At 48.3% G+C, this 18,606-nt stretch overlaps 1 protein-coding gene across 1 annotated transcript in view; it reads left to right on the plus strand.

Moving 5' to 3' along the window:
• Positions 1 to 18,606, plus strand: part of LOC108799900 (neurobeachin-like protein 2) — a 104,045-nt gene that overhangs the window by 39,652 nt on the left and 45,787 nt on the right. Inside the window, 12 exon segments of the mRNA XM_018571836.1 lie at positions 601 to 720; positions 2,297 to 2,618; positions 6,085 to 6,167; positions 8,063 to 8,155; positions 11,328 to 11,499; positions 11,660 to 11,793; positions 12,465 to 12,624; positions 12,708 to 12,810; positions 13,632 to 13,785; positions 14,147 to 14,305; positions 15,822 to 15,981; positions 18,154 to 18,242. Coding sequence (XP_018427338.1) covers positions 601 to 720; positions 2,297 to 2,618; positions 6,085 to 6,167; positions 8,063 to 8,155; positions 11,328 to 11,499; positions 11,660 to 11,793; positions 12,465 to 12,624; positions 12,708 to 12,810; positions 13,632 to 13,785; positions 14,147 to 14,305; positions 15,822 to 15,981; positions 18,154 to 18,242 — 1,749 coding nt within the window.

Raw genomic sequence — 18,606 nt, forward strand, 5'->3', positions numbered from 1 at the left:
ATTTTGAGCTTCATCCTATCACCCACAATCCTCCTCCCTCAGACAAGGAGGTGTAATGGGTAGCAGTTTGCCAAAGGGTCTCTGAACCCCCCTGTTGGTGCCGTGTCAGGGCTGAGGAGACACTGTATGGAAAACATTGGACCCCCCCTATGTAACTAACCTTACCCTGCACAGAATTGTCTCCTCACCTATACTGATGTCTCCATAAGATCGTTCTGGTTTACAAAAGGGGGGAAAAAAAGAAATTGAACGTTGCAACATTGTATCTTATCTCTATAATAAAAGAAGACAAGGCGACTGAAGGAATGTTCAGCCCGAAATGCGTTGGCTTTCTCTAATGACTTCTTGTCATATGTGGGAAATATTAATTGGACTCGGATTAGATTTGTGACGCTCTCGTCCTTTTCCTGTAAAAGAATTTGGGTTCCCTTCTGTCCTCTGCATTGACCATAAGCTACATTCCGGCTCTTGGGACTTTTTCCTGCAGGCCATCCATTCGCTGTATCTGGGCCCGGTCCTTTTTACAATCGGAAGTCTGACTTGTTTATCAATGTTTCAGGGTTCTCTATGAGGTGTAACCTTTTCTTTTCTGTTGATCAGCACTGCGTGGACATTGTTCACATCGCTGGACGCCGACCCTTTGGCCAGAATATGGTGAACATCTACGCCGACGGGCAGCTCCGGAAGGTGGCGCAGCTTCGCTTTCCGTCACTCAATGAGGTGAGATCTGATGGTGTGTGGACTGAAAGCCGACGTCGCTATTCTTATACCGGGATGCCAGGGACGGCTAAACGAGATCTGCCGGCTAGAATCCGTGGCTCCGCAGCCTCGTTTTATTAAATTCATAAACATCTAATCTTACTGCACCAAGTTCCAAAAACACTTCACAAAAACATAGAAAACCTGTTCTGTCAAAAGACGAGATCCCCCGATAAATCCCTCGTCTTACATTGGGCATGAAACTGCAATACATAGGTATCTAGGGGTGTTATATAGATTTGGATTATGACTGATGCTGCTTCTGTGTGTTTAGAATGTTCTTCAAGGGACAGTCCACCACAAACTGATTTCTCAGCTCCTGGGGAATGCTGGAGTCCTAAAATCCTGTAACAGCCTCTTCTCTCTCTTCTATCCCTCTTCTACCTGCTGTGCCCATTTGAGGGGTTCCCACCATTCCTGTGCTGAGTTCCCGGGTCTGTACACCCGCTGTGCCCATTATGAGGGGTTCCCACCATCCCTGTGCTGAGTTCCCGGGTCTGTACACCCGCTGTGCCCATTATGAGGAGCTCCCACCATCCCTGTGCTGAGTTCCCGGGTCTGTACACCCGCTGTGCCCATTATGAGGGGCCCCCACCATCCCTGTGCTGAGTTCCTGGGTCTGTACACCCGCTGTGCCCATTATGAGGGGCTCCCACCATTCCTGTGCTGAGTTCCCGGGTCTGTACACCCGCTGTGCCCATTATGAGGAGCTCCCCCCATCCCTGACCGGAGTTCTGGGGTCTGTACACCTGCTGTGCTCCTTGAATTGTTTTTCAAGGAGATCTCCCTGTTGGAGGAACCAACTCCTATTAGAAGCCAAGATCTGACTCAGCACTCAACCTAAAGCCTAAAATATCCCTTTTGGGTGGACTGATCCTTTAAACTGTTCTGCAGTACGATTAGATCTTAAAGTCACAGAAGCTTAAATGTCATTTCAGAAATCTTTTTCAAGCTTTTTAATCTGCAGGTTTCAATAAAATAATCCCCGGGGATTCTGCCATGGATGTCATTGTCCAGGCGCTTTCTGTTGCTGGGTGACAACGCCTCTGTCCCTGTCCCCCAATTATGCGCCTACGTTGTCACCCTATAAATGATAGAAGTCACCAGCACTCATTTGCTATGTGCGAAAAGCATAAGCACTTTTATTGATGCGTCATAGAGCCACCGTTTCGGGGCCGCGCAGGGTCCCATCCTCAGGGCGACATTGTGACTGTCTCATGGTTATAACGCTGTAGGGAGTGCAGGTGATTCACTGACGATACGTTGTCACCCTGCTACATGCATTCCTGTTTGCGTTTAAAAGCCGTACTGACCCACATTGCTCAGGCTTGGCCCATCTGGCAGCCGTTCCAGAGCCATGATGTGCAGGCGATGCTGACGCGGGGCGTGCATGTAGACATGAAGTGGCTAAGTACGCGTATAGAAATTTATAACTGGCTGTCCTATAAATGTTTTACTGGCTACAAAATGACTTTATATTTTCAGTTTTTTTTTTTTTTTCCATCACCCATAATCCTCTCTGTTTCTCATTCTGCAGTCTTTCACATCTTGCTGCATCGGGTCAGCCGGTCACCGTACCACCACCACCGTCTCCACCTCTCCATCCCATACTCCGGACCTCACCTTCGCCTCGCACTCCGCGCTCAGCCGCTCTCAGTCCTTTCCGGCCACCTCCGCGGGGCACAGCTGGGGGGCGAGCGGCGCACAGAACCCGCGGGAGGGTTTGGTGTCCACCAAAGTAGCCGGAACCCAGGACACGGAGTGGGGCACACCGACCTCACTAGAGGGCCATCTGGGCACCGTGTCCATCTTCCATGATACCATCCAGCAGTCTCATGTGAAGGCCCTGTACTCGGCCGGTGGGTAGTACTCCGTGCGCAGTATGCGTAACCGATACATTATTATATACTCCATTGGGGGACACCGATACATTATTATATACTCCATTAGGGGACACCGATACATTATTATATACTCCATTGGGAGAGAACGATACATTATTATATACTCCATTGGGAGAGACCGATACATTATTATATACTCCATTGGGGGACACCGATACATTATTATATACTCCATTGGGGGACACCGATACATTATTATATACTCCATTGGGGGACACGGATACATTATTATATACTCCATTGGGGGACACCGATACATTATTATATACTCCATTGGGGGACACCGATACATTATTATATACTCCATTGGGGGACACCGATACATTATTATATACTCCATTGGGGGACACCGATACATTATTATATACTCCATTGGGGGACACCGATACATTATTATATACTCCATTGGGGGACACCGATACATTATTATATACTCCATTGGGGGACACCGATACATTATTATATACTCCATTGGGGGACACCGATACATTATTATATACTCCATTGGGGGACACCGATACATTATTATATACTCCATTGGGGGACACCGATACATTATTATATACTCCATTGGGAGAGACCGATACATTATTATATACTCCATTGGGGGACACCGATACATTATTATATACTCCATTGGGAGAGACCGATACATTATTATATACTCCATTGGGGGACACCGATACATTATTATATACTCCATTGGGGGACACCGATACATTATTATATACTCCATTGGGGGACACCGATACATTATTATATACTCCATTGGGGGACACCGATACATTATTATATACTCCATTGGGGGACACCGATACATTATTATATACTCCATTGGGGGAGACCGATACATTATTATATACTCCATTGGGAGAAACAGATACATTATTATATACTCCATTGGGGACAACGATACATTATTATATACTCCATTGGGGTACACCGATACATTATTATATACTCCATTAGGGGACACCGATACATTATTATATACTCCATTGGGAGAAACAGATACATTATTATATACTCCATTGGGGACAACGATACATTATTATATACTCCATTGGGAGAGACCGATACATTATTATATACTCCATTGGGAGAAACAGATACATTATTATATACTCCATTGGGGACAACGATACATTATTATATACTCCATTGGGAGAGACCGATACATTATTATATACTCCATTGGGAGAGACCGATACATTATTATATACTCCATTGGGAGAGACCGATACATTATTATATACTCCATTGGGAGAGACCGATACATTATTATATACTCCATTGGGGGACCCCGATACATTATTATATACTCCATTGGGGGACACCGATACATTATTATATACTCCATTGGGAGAGACTGATACATTATTATATACTCCATTGGGGGACCCCGATACATTATTATATACTCCATTGGGAGAGACCGATACATTATTATATACTCCATTGGGGGACACCGATACATTATTATATACTCCATTGGGAGAGAACGATACAATGTTTCAGATACAGTGATTGTGATACAACAAAGTGACTGAAGAATAATGTGTATCCAGACCCAAGAATCCAATATATTGCAGCAGTCCTTAGAGGTGTGAAAGTCCAGGCCGCACCACTGCTTCTTTCCGTGAATCGCAATAAGCTTTATTAGTATGAAACTGGGTCACAGATATGTCACATGACTCCACCTCCTGAGGATTTTTGTCTTCAATATGGGGTTAGTCATTGGGGTAAATGAGTAGAGGTTGCCAGTCATAGGGCTGTCCATATGGTAGGCACAGGTGGTGGTCAGCTGCCTATCGGGGGAACTCTCAGTTTTTTGGGGGGCCCCGGAGCGATCGACAAGAAGTCAAAAACCTCATACTGGCAACTGGAGGCACAAACGTAACTGTAACGAGCCCCTTGCTCGCTCGGTTCCACTCTCCCGGCACTCCTTAGATTTCAGACCGCATCGTCTGATATTTCGGACATCCGATAATTCGGGATTGGAACTACAGCTCTGTGCCGTTCGTATCCAGTGGTGATAGCTCAGAACAAACACCAGGCCGGCTGTATGTAAGTTCAAACAGGAATCTCCTTTATTGGATGCTCACACACACACTTTTAGAAACAACAGTTTGAAGGTGGCCCAACCGATCAACTGCAAAGTATCCTCCAGTCCTCACCTAGGTCCTCTTGGCCATGCAAATGAGGACTCGAAACAAATAGGGATTGGTCCATAGTCTCTAGGAAGGAGGCTGGCCCTCAGGCTCCTCCAGCAGCCCCAGTGACGGTTCAGTCCGTCAGAGTTACCATGTAAGTGCTTTGCCTGGCACATGGGTACGGGTCCATGATTAGAACCAAATTATTAGAATACAAGGTGAAAAAAAAGACCGGTGTCAGAAATGTATATTATATAATATACAGCGATATTGTACAACAGCAGGAAGAGATTTTGTGAAGGGGTTGGGGGTGTGGATGTGGGCAGGGGTGTAAGTGCTGACAACTAATATGGAAGGGGTGTCGCTGAGAGGCTTCCCAAACTATAAAAACCTTCACCGTGCTGAGGATTCGCCATTTTCTCATATACCATTGCTAAGAACATTCTCTGAAGCATTTAAAAGAAACTATTTAGAGGTTTTTCATTCTCGTCCATTGAGGGACACAGGAAGGCATTCACATTTCGGGTTATACTGCCACCTACAGGAGCAAATGTGAATGGCATTGATATTGAGATACACAGGCATTCATTTACTTTTTCTTCTGTAGGTGGCAGTATAACCCAAAAGTGAATGACTTCCTGTGTCCATCAGTGGACTTCTAGAGAAGGATTTCACAATGCGTAAAGAGTCCTCTTCTCATCCATTGAGAGACACAGGAAGTCTTTCACTTTTAGTCCTGTAAGCGGCAGTCTAACCCGAAAGTGAATGATTTCTTGTGTCCCTTAATGGACTTTAAGAAAATTATTTTAATGGTCAGTACAAAATCTTAATTTCTTTCTTGTCCATTTGAGGTACACAGGAATTCACTTTGTGGTTATAATGCCACCTACAGGGGTGAAAGTGAATGACTACTGCCCATTGAGGGACACAGGAATTAACTTTGGGGTTATACTGCCACCTACAGGATCGAAAGTGAATGACTTCCTGTGTTCCTCAAAACATGAGAAGAGGATTCTCTACCCATTGTGAAATCCTGTTCTAGAAGTGCATTGATGGACACAGGACGTCATTCACTTTCGGGTTATACCGCCGCCTACGGGAGCAAAAGTGAATGACATTCTGTGTCCCTCAATGGACTGATTTTTTATTTTTTTTTCCCCTGGCTTTCACTCTATTTCCCTATTCTGTACTCCCCTCGGACATGTTGAGACGTCTGTTTAGCTAACATGGCGTGCCAGAGACTGACCGGCGATTTTTACTTCCTGCAGGACCGAACTACGTGACGCCTTTCATCCCGGACAGCGAATTCTCGGAGCTCGGTGCCAAACTCCTCCTCTTCTATACGCCGCAGGTATGGGAATGCAGAGCCGGGGATTTCCTCATCTTTGGGCTTCATAAGGCTGCTGAATAAAACTAATGAATTCATTTTATGGCGCTCAGGCTGAGATACTCGGACAATATAAATGAATGTATCAAAAATGTGTACAAGGTATATAAATACTGCGCGGCAGAGCTGGTCCTATGTAACTGGATGATCTATAACACAGGGGTGGGCAACCTCGGCATTCCAGTTGCGGTAAAAACTACAAGTCCCATGAGGCATTGCAAGACTCTGACAGCCATGACTCCCAGAGACAGAGGCATGCTGGGATTTGTAGGGTCACCATAGCTGGAGGGCCGAGGGTGCCTACGCCTGCTCTACTGTACTATATGAAGACGGCCAGTTCCAAAGGGGGGGGGGGGATCAGTGGCGGCTCCAAGGAGAGGTGAGTGAAAAACAGAGCGGGAACAGCGCAAGCATACGCCAGTAGCAGTAGCGTCACTAGGGGGGTGCAGCCCGCACCCAGGTGACACCAAAATGACTGACAGTCATTTTAGTGTCACCCCCTCTGAAAAGTCGGGCACTCGGTCATGGACTGAGAGCCCGACATTTGCTTGAGAGAGAGTGGAGGGGACCCGGTGGCATACCTGATCCCGCCAGGTGAATGTCCCCTCTTCTTTCTGCCGGCTCCATCGCCAAGATGGCCACCGGCAGGTAACAGCGCGTGACGTCACTGCGGGGTGTCACCCGGTACCCGCTCTGGGTGACACCCTGCCTTGGGACATCCCTGACCTAATGCAGCTTCCTATAACCCGGCGGGGGCGGCAACGATGCTGCCCTGCTCCTGAGTTCAGAGTTGTCACACGCATGTAGACCGTGCCTGCTTGCGCTATAGCGGGATGAGACTATGCAGGGGGCGTGGCTATCGGCACTGCAGAAGCCTGTCGCTTGTCAGTCAGCACCCGGCCCCGCCCACTGCTTTCTAGATTGACCGCACAGCCTCTGCTGTTGAAACCTTCCAACTGTCAGCTGCAGTGTCTGGGCAGGGGAGCGTGTGAGACGAAGGAGGATTTGGCTCAGTCAGGGGAGGTAAAGGAAGTTTTGTGTTTACTTTATGAGGCATCGCATAGGAACTGGATTTGGTTCTTGTTTAGACCGTCATATGGGAACCTTTGCAAGGCTGGACTCCAGGCAAACACGCAGATGAAAGGAGGAGCAGCAGACTGTAGAGCTCATCCCTCGGGCAATCTGCTCTCTCCTCCAATTGGCGTGTTTCTTGCATTCCAACATGCCTGCTTGGCCCCCCATGTGCTGCTTCTTCCTCCCCCAGTCTGAGCTTTGCTGTACAGGGGCTGATGCAAGGTCACATTCAGCTTTTTGTACACCTTGCATGTAGTATGAGTTAAAGAGCTGCAATCATTTGTCTTTTATATCTGACTGGAGTTCAGCCTTAAAGGAGAACTATGAGGTGAGTGATTTCCACTCATCCTCAGAGTTAGAGCCGACCTGTGATAAAGAAATCCCCGCTCCGATCCTCCAGCGCTGACTGGCGGAACGGACGGGGGAGGGGGCGGGTACAGCTGGCTCTGCCTCTAGATAGGCAGAGCCAGCTGTCACTCACGCAGCTGGGTGGATCCCGGCACAATTGTCGGGATCCGCTCCGGCTGCGGCGTCTCAGTATACCGCGAGCAGCAGCTACTGAGCCTGGGGTGACGGGAGGACGCTAGTTTGTGTCCTCCTGTTACCCTAAGGAGAACTATGGGGAAAAGCCCTAAACACCATAGTTCTCCTTTTAAGTTGCTGTTTTATATTACTTTCAGAAGAAAACTCCAATTTCCTCTGTTTTTGAGTTTTGTTTGGGTTGATGACATAAAGATCGGGATTTGTTGCTGAGAAGCGCTCGTAATATGTTTCTTCTGCTTCAGGCTTCCAAAAACAATATTTGCTTGGACCTGTCACCCAGCCACGCGTTTCACGGGAGGCTGACGGGCCACAGGGTCATCACGTGGGATGTGAAGGTACGTAGGTCTGTCCCCCTTGTATGAATGTTCTGCCGGTTCTGTGTGCGACTGATCATTTGGAGAAAGGACGGACTGGTCGGAAGGTTCCGGTATCTCAAAACGGGAACACCAAACCAAATGGTGGTGATTATACCAGCCACTGACGGCAGTGTTGTGTCTCCTCACTGATCTCCCACCATTAGGGCAGGTTCATAACATGTTTAGGACCAGATCTGGTCCGGGAAATGGTGTGAACCTGGCCCAGGGTTCCAGTGCATTGCAGACCAGACAAAATGAGGCGTGCAGTATTTTTCGGGTCCGGTCTGGTCTGGAACGGACTACGCTGGTGTGAACAGAGGCCAGAAATAGCATAGGGATACATTGGGATGCATTTTGGGTCCGGTCTGGTCTGGAGATGATCTGGATGTGGTGGGAATGGGCCATTAAGGAAGATGGATTCTACAGATCCGTCCCGTCATTTATATTGATGAGTCTATTTAAAGGAGAACTATGAGGTAAGTGTTTTACCCATAGTTCTAAGGGTCACGGGAGGACACGAACTAGCGTCCTCCCGTGACCCAAAGCTCAGTATATAGCAAGCTCTATACTGAGACAGCCACAGCCGGGACGGATCCCGACATTACTGTCGAGATCCACCCAGCTGCGTGAGTGACAGCTGGCTCTGCCTATCTAGAATCAGAGCCAGCTGTACCCGCCCCCTCCCCCGTCCGTTCCTCCAGTCAGTGCTGGCGGATCGGAGCGGGAATCCCTTTAGGGAGCCGTGAGTGACAGTCACGGCTATGTGCAGGGAGATGATCGAAAAGTGAGCGAGCGCCGGTATGTGTTCGCTCACTTCCCGATCTATTGAGCCGACGTGTGACAGCTTCTTTGTTTGACACATTGGCTCAAACTATGAGGAGGAGTGAAAATCACCCACCTCATAGTTCTCCTTTTAAACCCTGATAAGGTTTCTAAGCCCTGATGAAGTGGGGGGGGGGTTGTAGAATCTGAAAAGTGTTGGTAGTTTCATGTGACACTATACATCATTACAGCAATTTGAACTCCTTCCCCTCTTGGTTAGGCAGGTCTGTTGTATATTAATGCTTTGGGTCACATTCTTGGTGCCCACTGGAAGGAACCCTTACCAGCCTCACCAGAGCCAGCAAATGATTGGTCTCCTCATTCCTTTAAATGAATAAATGTTGAAGTCCCAGCGGTATTTGGATGTTTCCTTTTGGAGATCGACTACGGTAACTCAGATGACCGCTCCATACAACCGTGAGCACAAAGCATCTGGTGATGCACAACACCTGGAACCGTGAGGAGGATGGGCTACAACAGGCTTGAGGTCTCCAGTGATGACCTTTCCTAGTCATAGTTCCCGGTCATGTTTTCTCCCATGTTGAGGGTTTTGTGCGTTCCCCCGTAGTATTAAATCCAGCAGGGGCGGCGGGAACTCCTCATAATGGGCATAGCGGGTTTACAAAACCAGTGATTTGAAGGAAACCTTGGACCAGAACCATGGAGGCCACCATTGTTGACCTCCTTCCATTGGTTCAGCATCACCACCACTCAAACAGTAATTTTGGATATTTCTTTCTGGAGAAAGTCTACGGTAACTCAGATGACCGCTCCATACAACTGTGATGAGCACAAAGCATCTCATGATGCACCACACGTGGAATCGTGAGGAGGATGGGCTACAACAGGCTTGAGGTCTCCAGTGATGACTTTTCCGTGTCATAGTTCCCGGTCATGTTTTCTCCCATTATGGGGGTTTTGTGCGTTCCCCGTAGTATTAAATCCAGCAGGGGCGGCGGGAAACCCTCATAATGGGCATAGCGGGTACACGGAGCCAAAACCAGTGATTTTTTTTTTAAGGAAACCTAACACCGGAAACATGGAGGCCACCATTGTTGACCTACTTCCAATAGATCAGCATAATCTCCACTCTAACAGTAATTTTGGATATTTCTTTTTAGAGAAAGGCTACAGTAACTCAGCTGACCGCTCTTTACAACTGTTATTCTGACTCCGATTGTTGTATCACTAATTTACCCCCCTTGCTGAGACCTCTGTGCCCGGCCTGTATAAGCAGATATAATCACTGCGGACAATCCTTATCAGATGGTGAACTCACCAAATACCTTTTCATCCACTAAGAGCTTTATTGTATACATCAGACAACAGGTATTTGCAGGCCAAAGATGGTTAATGTTTCCCCCTCCCCATGCGAGCAGATTAACGTGGTTATGGCACAAACAGCCATTTTGATGCCATGAAGACAATGTGAAGGAGGAGGGAAGTGCATCACACACAAGGGGGAGGGAATACAGAAAAATGTGGTGCAGTAACCGAAAACCACCACAAGATGGCAGTATAATAACCAGCTATACTGATGGCAAAGAACAATGGCTTAAAGGAGAACTATGAGGCGAGTGAAAATCACTCAGCCTCATAGTTCTAGCCGACCTGTGACAATTAAACTGTCACAGGTCGGCTCAATAGATCGGGAAGTGAGTGAACACACACCGGCGCTCGCTCAATTCTCGATCATCTCCCTGCAGAGAGTCGTGACTGTCACTCACGGCTCCCTGCAGGGATTCCCTGCTCCGATCCTCCCGCGTGGAATGGACGGGGGAGGGGGCGATTACAGCTGGCTCTGCCTCTAGATAGGCAGAGCCGGCTGTCAATCCCACAGCTGGGTGGATCACGACAGTAAAGTCGGGATCAGTCCAGGCTGCGGCGGTCTCACTATATAGAGAGCTGTAGGTCGCGGTATACTGAGCTTTGGGTGACGGGAGGACGCTAGTTTGTGTCCTCCCGTTACCCTGAGGAGAACTATGGGGGGAAAAGCGCAGACCCCATAGTTCTCCTTTAAGGAAAATGAACTATGTAATTCTCAATTCATAGTAATATGAATATGAACCGTGACTATGCATTGTGTCATCTTTTCATACAACTGTTGTGACAGCACAACAGTTATGAGCACAAAGGCGTCTCATGACGCACGACGCGTAGAGCCTTGAGGGGGATGGGCTACAACTGGCTTATTTTCAGTAAGGACACCAGCAGTGATAGACTGCTAAAAAAATAATGCATTATGCATGGAGTGACCATCTAAACGCACACAGATGTGTCTCATTCCTCCATACGTGTTTTAATGTTCTTTTGTCTCCCCTCCTCCCAGGACGTGGTGACCTGCGTCGGAGGGATGGGCGTTCTGCTTCCTCTGCTCAAACAGGTGGGATTGCAGACCACAGAAGCTCCAGACGCCCAGGAGACCCATGACCTGGTGGGCCCCGAACTCACCTCCTCCAGGAACGCCCAGTCCATGCAGCTCCCTCTGGGGAAATCCTCAGGTGAGACATTTGTGTTGTATACCTGGTGGGAGTGTTGGGGTTCCAAGAATCTTGGCATGTATGTGCTCCTTAGTCCAAGGGGTGCAGTGCATTCAATTGTGTAGAAAAAAGCTCTGTACCTGCACTTCAGCATGACGTCGTCTTCATTTTGTCTCCACAGAGAGCCGGTTGGAGAGGAACGGAGTGGCGGCTTTCCTACTCATGGTCAAGAATTTCATTCAGCACCATCCGGCCAATCAGGAGAGCCTCCTGCAGTGTGTCGGGCCGGCCATCATAGGCGCTCTGCTGCAAAAGGTGAGAAACCCCTTCCCAAGAGCCAGCCCAATGCTCGCATCAGAGCTGAGGGCTCTTAAGGGGGAGCACTGAGGCAGGGGGCTGTGATGATTTCAGGACGCTACGTACAGCGCCCTGCCAGCCCCTCCCACCAGCCATGATTTCCTGGCAATGTATAGAGAAGCACAAAGACCCAGTGATTAGGTCACAAGGTATGTAATGAAAACACTGTGTCCTTGCTGGGGAGATTTAAGATTCACTCTGGTGACCACTGGCAGCAGACTGAAAGTGGTCAGAAAATCCAAAATGTTGAAATTGTCACCAGAACAGGAAGTGAGGGGAAATCTTCCATTAAGGATACTTGTGACAACTGTCTCTAAAAAGGCATTTCTCTAACTTTGAAGAAATTTCCCCTTGCTTCCTGTTGTGTCTACAGGACAGAGAGTAAAGGAAAACCTCCTCTATGGGACACCGATGGCCTATAGATATAAGATATGACTGCAAAGTTCCCTTTAAATTAATTATCACAGGGCCAGAGGGAAGATGCATCAGTGATGGGACTCTGCTGAGCACAGGGCAGCCAATCACATTTTACTTACCTGAAGTCAGATGAAGCCTTATTGGTTATCGCCATCTGCTTATTTCCTAATAGAAGAGGATTGTTTGTTCATTGACGCACGTTGTGCCCTCAGGTGTCCCCTCTCGTCCTGGACATGAATGTGCTGATGGCATCTCAGATGTTGATGGACCAGGTCGCGTCGGAAGGTCACAATTACCTCCTCCATCACCTCTACCAGCACCTGCTCTTCGACGTCCGAATCTGGTGCAACAGCGACTTCGCCGTCCGCCTGGGTGAGCCGCTCTGCTCCGATTGCTGGCGGGTCTTTTCCTGCCTGTGAGATGTTCTATTGATTTATCGGTTCCTCCTTCCGCAGGTCACATCCAGTTTTTGTCATCCATCATGAAAGACCACAAGCAGAGAGTTCGCAGGAAGTACGGCGTGCAGTACATTCTGGACTCGGTCAGGAGGCATTATGGGTAAGTAAGCTGATGACTTTGTTCATGAAACTGTATGGTGAAAAGTATATGAACCCTCCTCCAAATTAAGGAGTTCAGGTGTCTCCAGTGAAGGGTCTTGTTAATTCTTCATCATACAAAGACATTGTAGACAATTGGGCTCTTCTAGCCTTGTGGTCACAGTTTGGTGAAGACCCTTTTCTGCTCCACCATGACTGTCCCCTGTGTACAAAGCCAGCTCCATAAAGACATGGTGTGACCAGTTTGGTGTGTGAGGATCTTGAGTGTCCTGAACAGAGACCCGACCTCAACCCTACGGAAGATGGTGAATGCCGATTGTTGACCGGGTCTTCTCATCCAACATCACTACCTGACCTCACAAATGGGGACAAATTCCCACAGATCCAAAATCTCAATGGCCGTAGTATCTTCCTGTAAATGTCACATCACTCTGCTTTGTTTCTTCACTATAGAGCTGACCCAAGCAGTGGGCTGGCTCTTGGAAGGGTTTATGGGACTGTTGAGCTGCCTTGATGGCCGGAGTTTGAGTGGTCATTCCTCGACGGACTGTTATTGCATGAGACTAAATAATCGACACCACAGAAAGCATATACCTGGAAGGGGTGTGCCAGGGATATTCAGGATCAGGAGGATTAGCTGCAGCTTCTAATGCACACTGTATGGAACTCCATGTGTCGGGCTATGGGACCTTCTGCAAGTGGGAAGGTTAGGTCAGAGTTCAGCTTTAAGTTTGCTGACAGTGGTAGAATTCTGGGGATGGAATTGCTCTTCATAATACAGTAAGTTGACTGTCATTGTCTATTTCTAATATAAAATGGCAGGACACAGAAAGAGGACCAGATCACCGAGGACAATGTGAAGACCGTCCAGATGTCCCTCTTCAGCCTGACCAACGACTTCCTGGCCAAGAATCTGAATGCCGAGGATCTGCACAGTGTGATCAACTACACCGCGACTGTGAATGATGAGGAGCAGGTAGGTACACCGCCCAGCCGTCACCTGACCCACAGCAGTGTGCGTCCCCAATGTAGGCGATAGATCCATTTGCTTTATGAGCGTTGGGGGAGGGGATGTTATGTGTGTGTTGTGAATTTTGGTCCAGTCTAGAGAAGCCCGGAGATTTCTTTTACATGCAAACCAGGTTCAACTTTTTTATATATATTTTACATAAAACATCACAGCATCCATTTAGGATGTATAAATAAATATTGAGAAATTGTATCAAACCCATTACTGTATCTAATTAAACAAGGAACGGAAAGAGATGAACCGCAATCCTTTCAAGCTGTTAGCCAATCACCTCTAGAGACATTTATGCCTCCATCTTGTCTGTTAGGTATGTGGGATCCTGGACGTCATCCACAGCCTGCTGAAAGCCAACATCAGCAACGAGCAGCTGTACGCCTTCCTGCTGGAGCAGGGCAACGTGGACGTCTTCTACTACCTGCTGGTCCAGAAGAGGTTCTCCGACCAGCTGAGGGAGAAAGTGTTCAAGGTCTGTATGGAGACAGCCCAAGAGTTGTTTCTACAATACCGAACTGCTGCAGTCAGTGGCGTATAGAGTGAGGGGTGTAAAGCCTGCAACTCTCCAGCCTTCGAGTCATGCGGGCATTGGCTGGCACAGCATGCTGCTGTCTAATTTCTGTCTAGCTGGAGGGTCACCGTTTATACCTACCTGATATAAAGCTTCATATGTTTTTGATATACAGATATTATTATTATTATTATTATACAGGATGTATATGGCGCCAACAGTTTGCACAGCGCTTTACAATATAGGGCAGACATTACAATCACAATACAATCCAAGACAAGATGGTAAGGAGGGCCCTGCCCCTGAGGGCTTACAATGTACACCATATAGCCAAAAGTCTGTGGACCCCCTTCAAAATGATGCAGTTCAGGTGTCTCCAGCTAAGGTTACTATTATTACTCACTATACAAAGACATTGTAGACAATTGTGCTCTTCCAGCCTTGTGGTAACAGTTTGGTGAAGACCTTTTTCTGTACCCAGCTCCAAAAAATATGGTTTGACCAGTTTGGTGTGGAGGAACTCAAGTGTCCTGCACTGGGCCCTGACCTTACTGAAAACCTTTGAGATGAATTGGAACACCAATTGTCAGCCAGCTCTTCTCACCCTGACCTCCCAAATGGGCAGAAGTATGTGCACCCCCCTCCTAAAGGCCATTTCGGTTCCACCATGACTACCCCCTGTGAACAAAGCCAACTCCATAAAGACATGGTCTGGTGAGTTTGGTGTAGAGGAACTCGAGTGGCCTCCGCAGAGCCCTGACCTCAACCCTACTGAGCACCTTTGGCATGAATTGGAACGCCATTTGTGAGCCAGGTTTTCTCATAAACACCAATTGTCAGCCAGCTCTTCTCACCCTGACCTCCCAAATGGGCAGAAGTATGTGCACCCCCCTCCTAAAGGCCATTTCGGTTCCACCATGACTGTCCCCTGTGAACAAAGCCAACTCCATAAAGACATGGCGTGACCACTATGGTGTGGAGGAACTAGAGTGTCCTGCACAGAGCCCTGACCTCAACCCTACTGAACACCTTTGGCATATGTCAGCATGCTGATTGTGAGCCGGGTCTTCTCATCCAACAGCCTGACCTCACAAATTCCCACAAACGCTCTCGGAGCAATGAAGTCCAATTGAATGCAGGAGAAATGTGCAACGTTTTAAAGTCCTCTTATTTTTGTATGCGGTGGCAGGGGCGTATCTGCCGCGAGGCAAACAAGGCGTTTGCCTGGAGCGGCAGATTCCCTGAGAGCGGCACTTGCTGTGGTTCTCTCCCCTTGATACATTTTATTTATCAAGGGAAGAGAACCGGAGGCTATCGTAGCGGCGGGGACGAGGCCGGCGGGTTGCGGCGGTGTCCAGCAGGCAGCGGTCGGCGGCGCTTTTTAATGCCGGGTGAGTGATCGTCGGACCTCTTTGTCTTGGGATTTAATTGCTCGCACACCTGTCCTGTCTAACCTGAGCCTTGGCTGTCTCTCCAGATCCTCTACAAGTTAATCAAATACGAGAAGGTCAGTGATCGGCTCAAGGTTCGTCTGAAGCTGAAGGAAATCGGATACCATGGATTCATCTCCTTCCTGAATGACCTTCCCGTGTCGATGCTGCTGATCCGCTGCCTCTCCGAACAGGTCTTGGGCTCCGGTAAGCTCCGTTCTCTGTGTGTAGAAGTGATCGATGAGTGAAGAGGGAGACCCATGTGATTTCTGGGAGTAGGCATTCTGTGTACATCTGATGAAACCTTTTAAAGGAGAACTATGAGGTGCGTGCTTTCCACTCTCCTCATGGTTCTAGCCGACCTGTGACAATGAGACTGTCACAGGTCGGCTCAGTAGATCGGGAAGTGAGCGAACACATACCGGCGTTAGTGACAGGAGGACGCTAGTTTGTGTCCTCCCGTTACCCTAAGGAGAACTATGGGGAAAAGCACTGACCCCATACTTCTCCTTTAAGGAAACCTTGAAGAAATGTGGAGGCCTCTGAAGATGCTAGCTGTCTGGCTTTCATGCTGACCTTCATTCTTAGGGTAGTTCACCGCATGGCAAAATGAGGCCCTTTTTGTGTTTTCGCCAAGTTTGCTTGAATCACTCCGCTTATCCCTAATGGGGATGTTGCTTAACCCCTTCGCGACTCATGACGGGATAATCCCATCATGAAGTCTGAAGGGGTTAAACGGCCAGCTTTATAGTAGAAGCGATTCTGGCGGCTCAGCTGCTGCCAGATTGCTTCTACGATCCGGTAAACGGGACCGCCCCCCACCCCCGCTGTGTTTCCCGGGCTCCGATGACCCTCTTACGGGCCCGGGACCGGCATCTCGGGTGTCGGTGGGAAACTGGGGTTGGAGAACGTCCGTACACCGCTCTCCTTCCTGTTCTATGGGACTGGAAGCGACGTGTATTGCATCACTTCCGGTCCCTGAGCTGTCATTGCTCGGCTCCTGAAGCCAAGCAATAAGCTATTAAACTGCTTTCTGCACCCCAATAGCTTATTTAGAGTGACAAGGTGACACTAGGAGTCTTTTGGACCCCCAGCATCACCTTAAAAAGGACCTGTCACCACCAATATGTCATCACATGGGGGGGGGGGGGGCTCGTAAGCCCCCCTATGTGATGGCAATTAAAGTTAAAATTAAATAAAAATAACAGTTTTTAAAAATGTTAAATCAAATGTAAAAATAATTTTAAAAAATTTTAGTCTCCCGCGAGCACGCGCGTCACGTAGACACGCGTCGGGTGCGCCTACGTACGAAAACTACGTTTGCGTTAGACATGTTGGGTATCGCCGCACAAGCCGGAGTGAGAGCAATCATTCTCAGACCAATATTTATGCGTATCTCTGAACTGATGACCTGTGGGGGCTTTTAAAACTTCATCTATAGACTTTTTGGGGTACTGAATTCTTCTATCGCAGTTTCACAGACGCACACAATTTTTTTAACCTGGGCCTATATCTATTTACTCGTTGTAACATCATCTGTTATATTTTAGCAAAAAAAATGGTTTTATATTGGGGGCACTAAATTTAACTCAAGTGCATTTTTTCACTAGAGATTTAGTTTTGATAATAGGTTGCGCTAATGTCGGGCAACATAAACATTTGCAACTTCCGCCATTGTATTCTGCAGGGTCCAGGCTTTCAGAAAGTATATCATGTTTGGGGGGTTTAAAGTAAATTTCAGGCACAAAATGTGGATTATAACATCTAAACAAAAAATGAAAAAAAAGGCCTTTGTCCTTATTGGAGAACTATGGGGTCAGGGCTTTTCCCCATAGTCCTCCTCAGGGTCGCGGGAGGACACAAACTAGCGCCCTCCTGTCACCCAAAGCTCAGTATATAGGGGGCTACGGCTCGCGGTATAGTGAGACTGCCGCAGCCGGGACGGATCGCGACATTACTGTCTAGATCCACCCAGCTGCGAGAGTGACAGCTGGCTCTGCCTATCTAGAGGCAGAGCCAGCTGTACCCGCCCCCGTCCGTTCCTCCTGTCAGCGCTGGAGGATCGGAGCGGGGAGGGGAATCCCTGCAGGGAGCCGTGAGCGACAGTCACCACTCTCTGCAGGGAGATGATCGAGAAGTGAGCGAGCGACGGTATGTGTTCGCTCACTTCCCGATCTATTGAGCCGACCTGTGACAGTCTCATTGTCACACGTCGGCTCCAACTATGTGGATGAGTGATTTTCACTCACCTCATAGTTCTCCTTTAAGGGGTTAACAGACTTTTTAGTAAATATGAAGGTCGGGGGGAATAAGACGCATGTGCCAAAGTCAGGGCTGCTGTCCTGCGTTCTCTCTGAATGCTTAATTCTATCTCCGCAGATTTAACACCTAATTACAGGGACCTGCTGGCGGTGGTTTATCTGTCGCACAGAGCAGAGCTCTCGGTCAAGCTGGACGTCTGCAGGAAGGTAACGTCTGCGCTCCTGGAGCCCCTTTTATATGCTTTCAGGATCATTAAGGCCTCGTTCACACTAGACACAGCTCGTTCCGGTCCCGATTCTGGCCAGAACGCACTGCATCGCAGCCGGCTCACTATGTTGTGGGGCAGAAGGGGCGGAGCGTGGCGGTCTATTAAAGTGAATGGCACCCTAGCCACGCTCTCCGGGCCGCACGGAAACGCAAGGCACTTTATGCCTGCAGTCCGGTCCGAAAAAAATGCTGCAAGCACTATTTTTTTGTTCCGGAGCGCAGGCATAAAGTGCCTTGCGTTCCCGTGCGTCCGGAGTGCCATTCACGTCAATGGACCGCCACGCCCCCCCCCCCCCCTGCCCC

Source organism: Nanorana parkeri, unplaced genomic scaffold, assembly GCF_000935625.1.
Source record: "Nanorana parkeri isolate BGI_ZX_2015 unplaced genomic scaffold, ASM93562v1 scaffold1851, whole genome shotgun sequence".
Classification (NCBI taxonomy): domain Eukaryota; kingdom Metazoa; phylum Chordata; class Amphibia; order Anura; family Dicroglossidae; genus Nanorana; species Nanorana parkeri.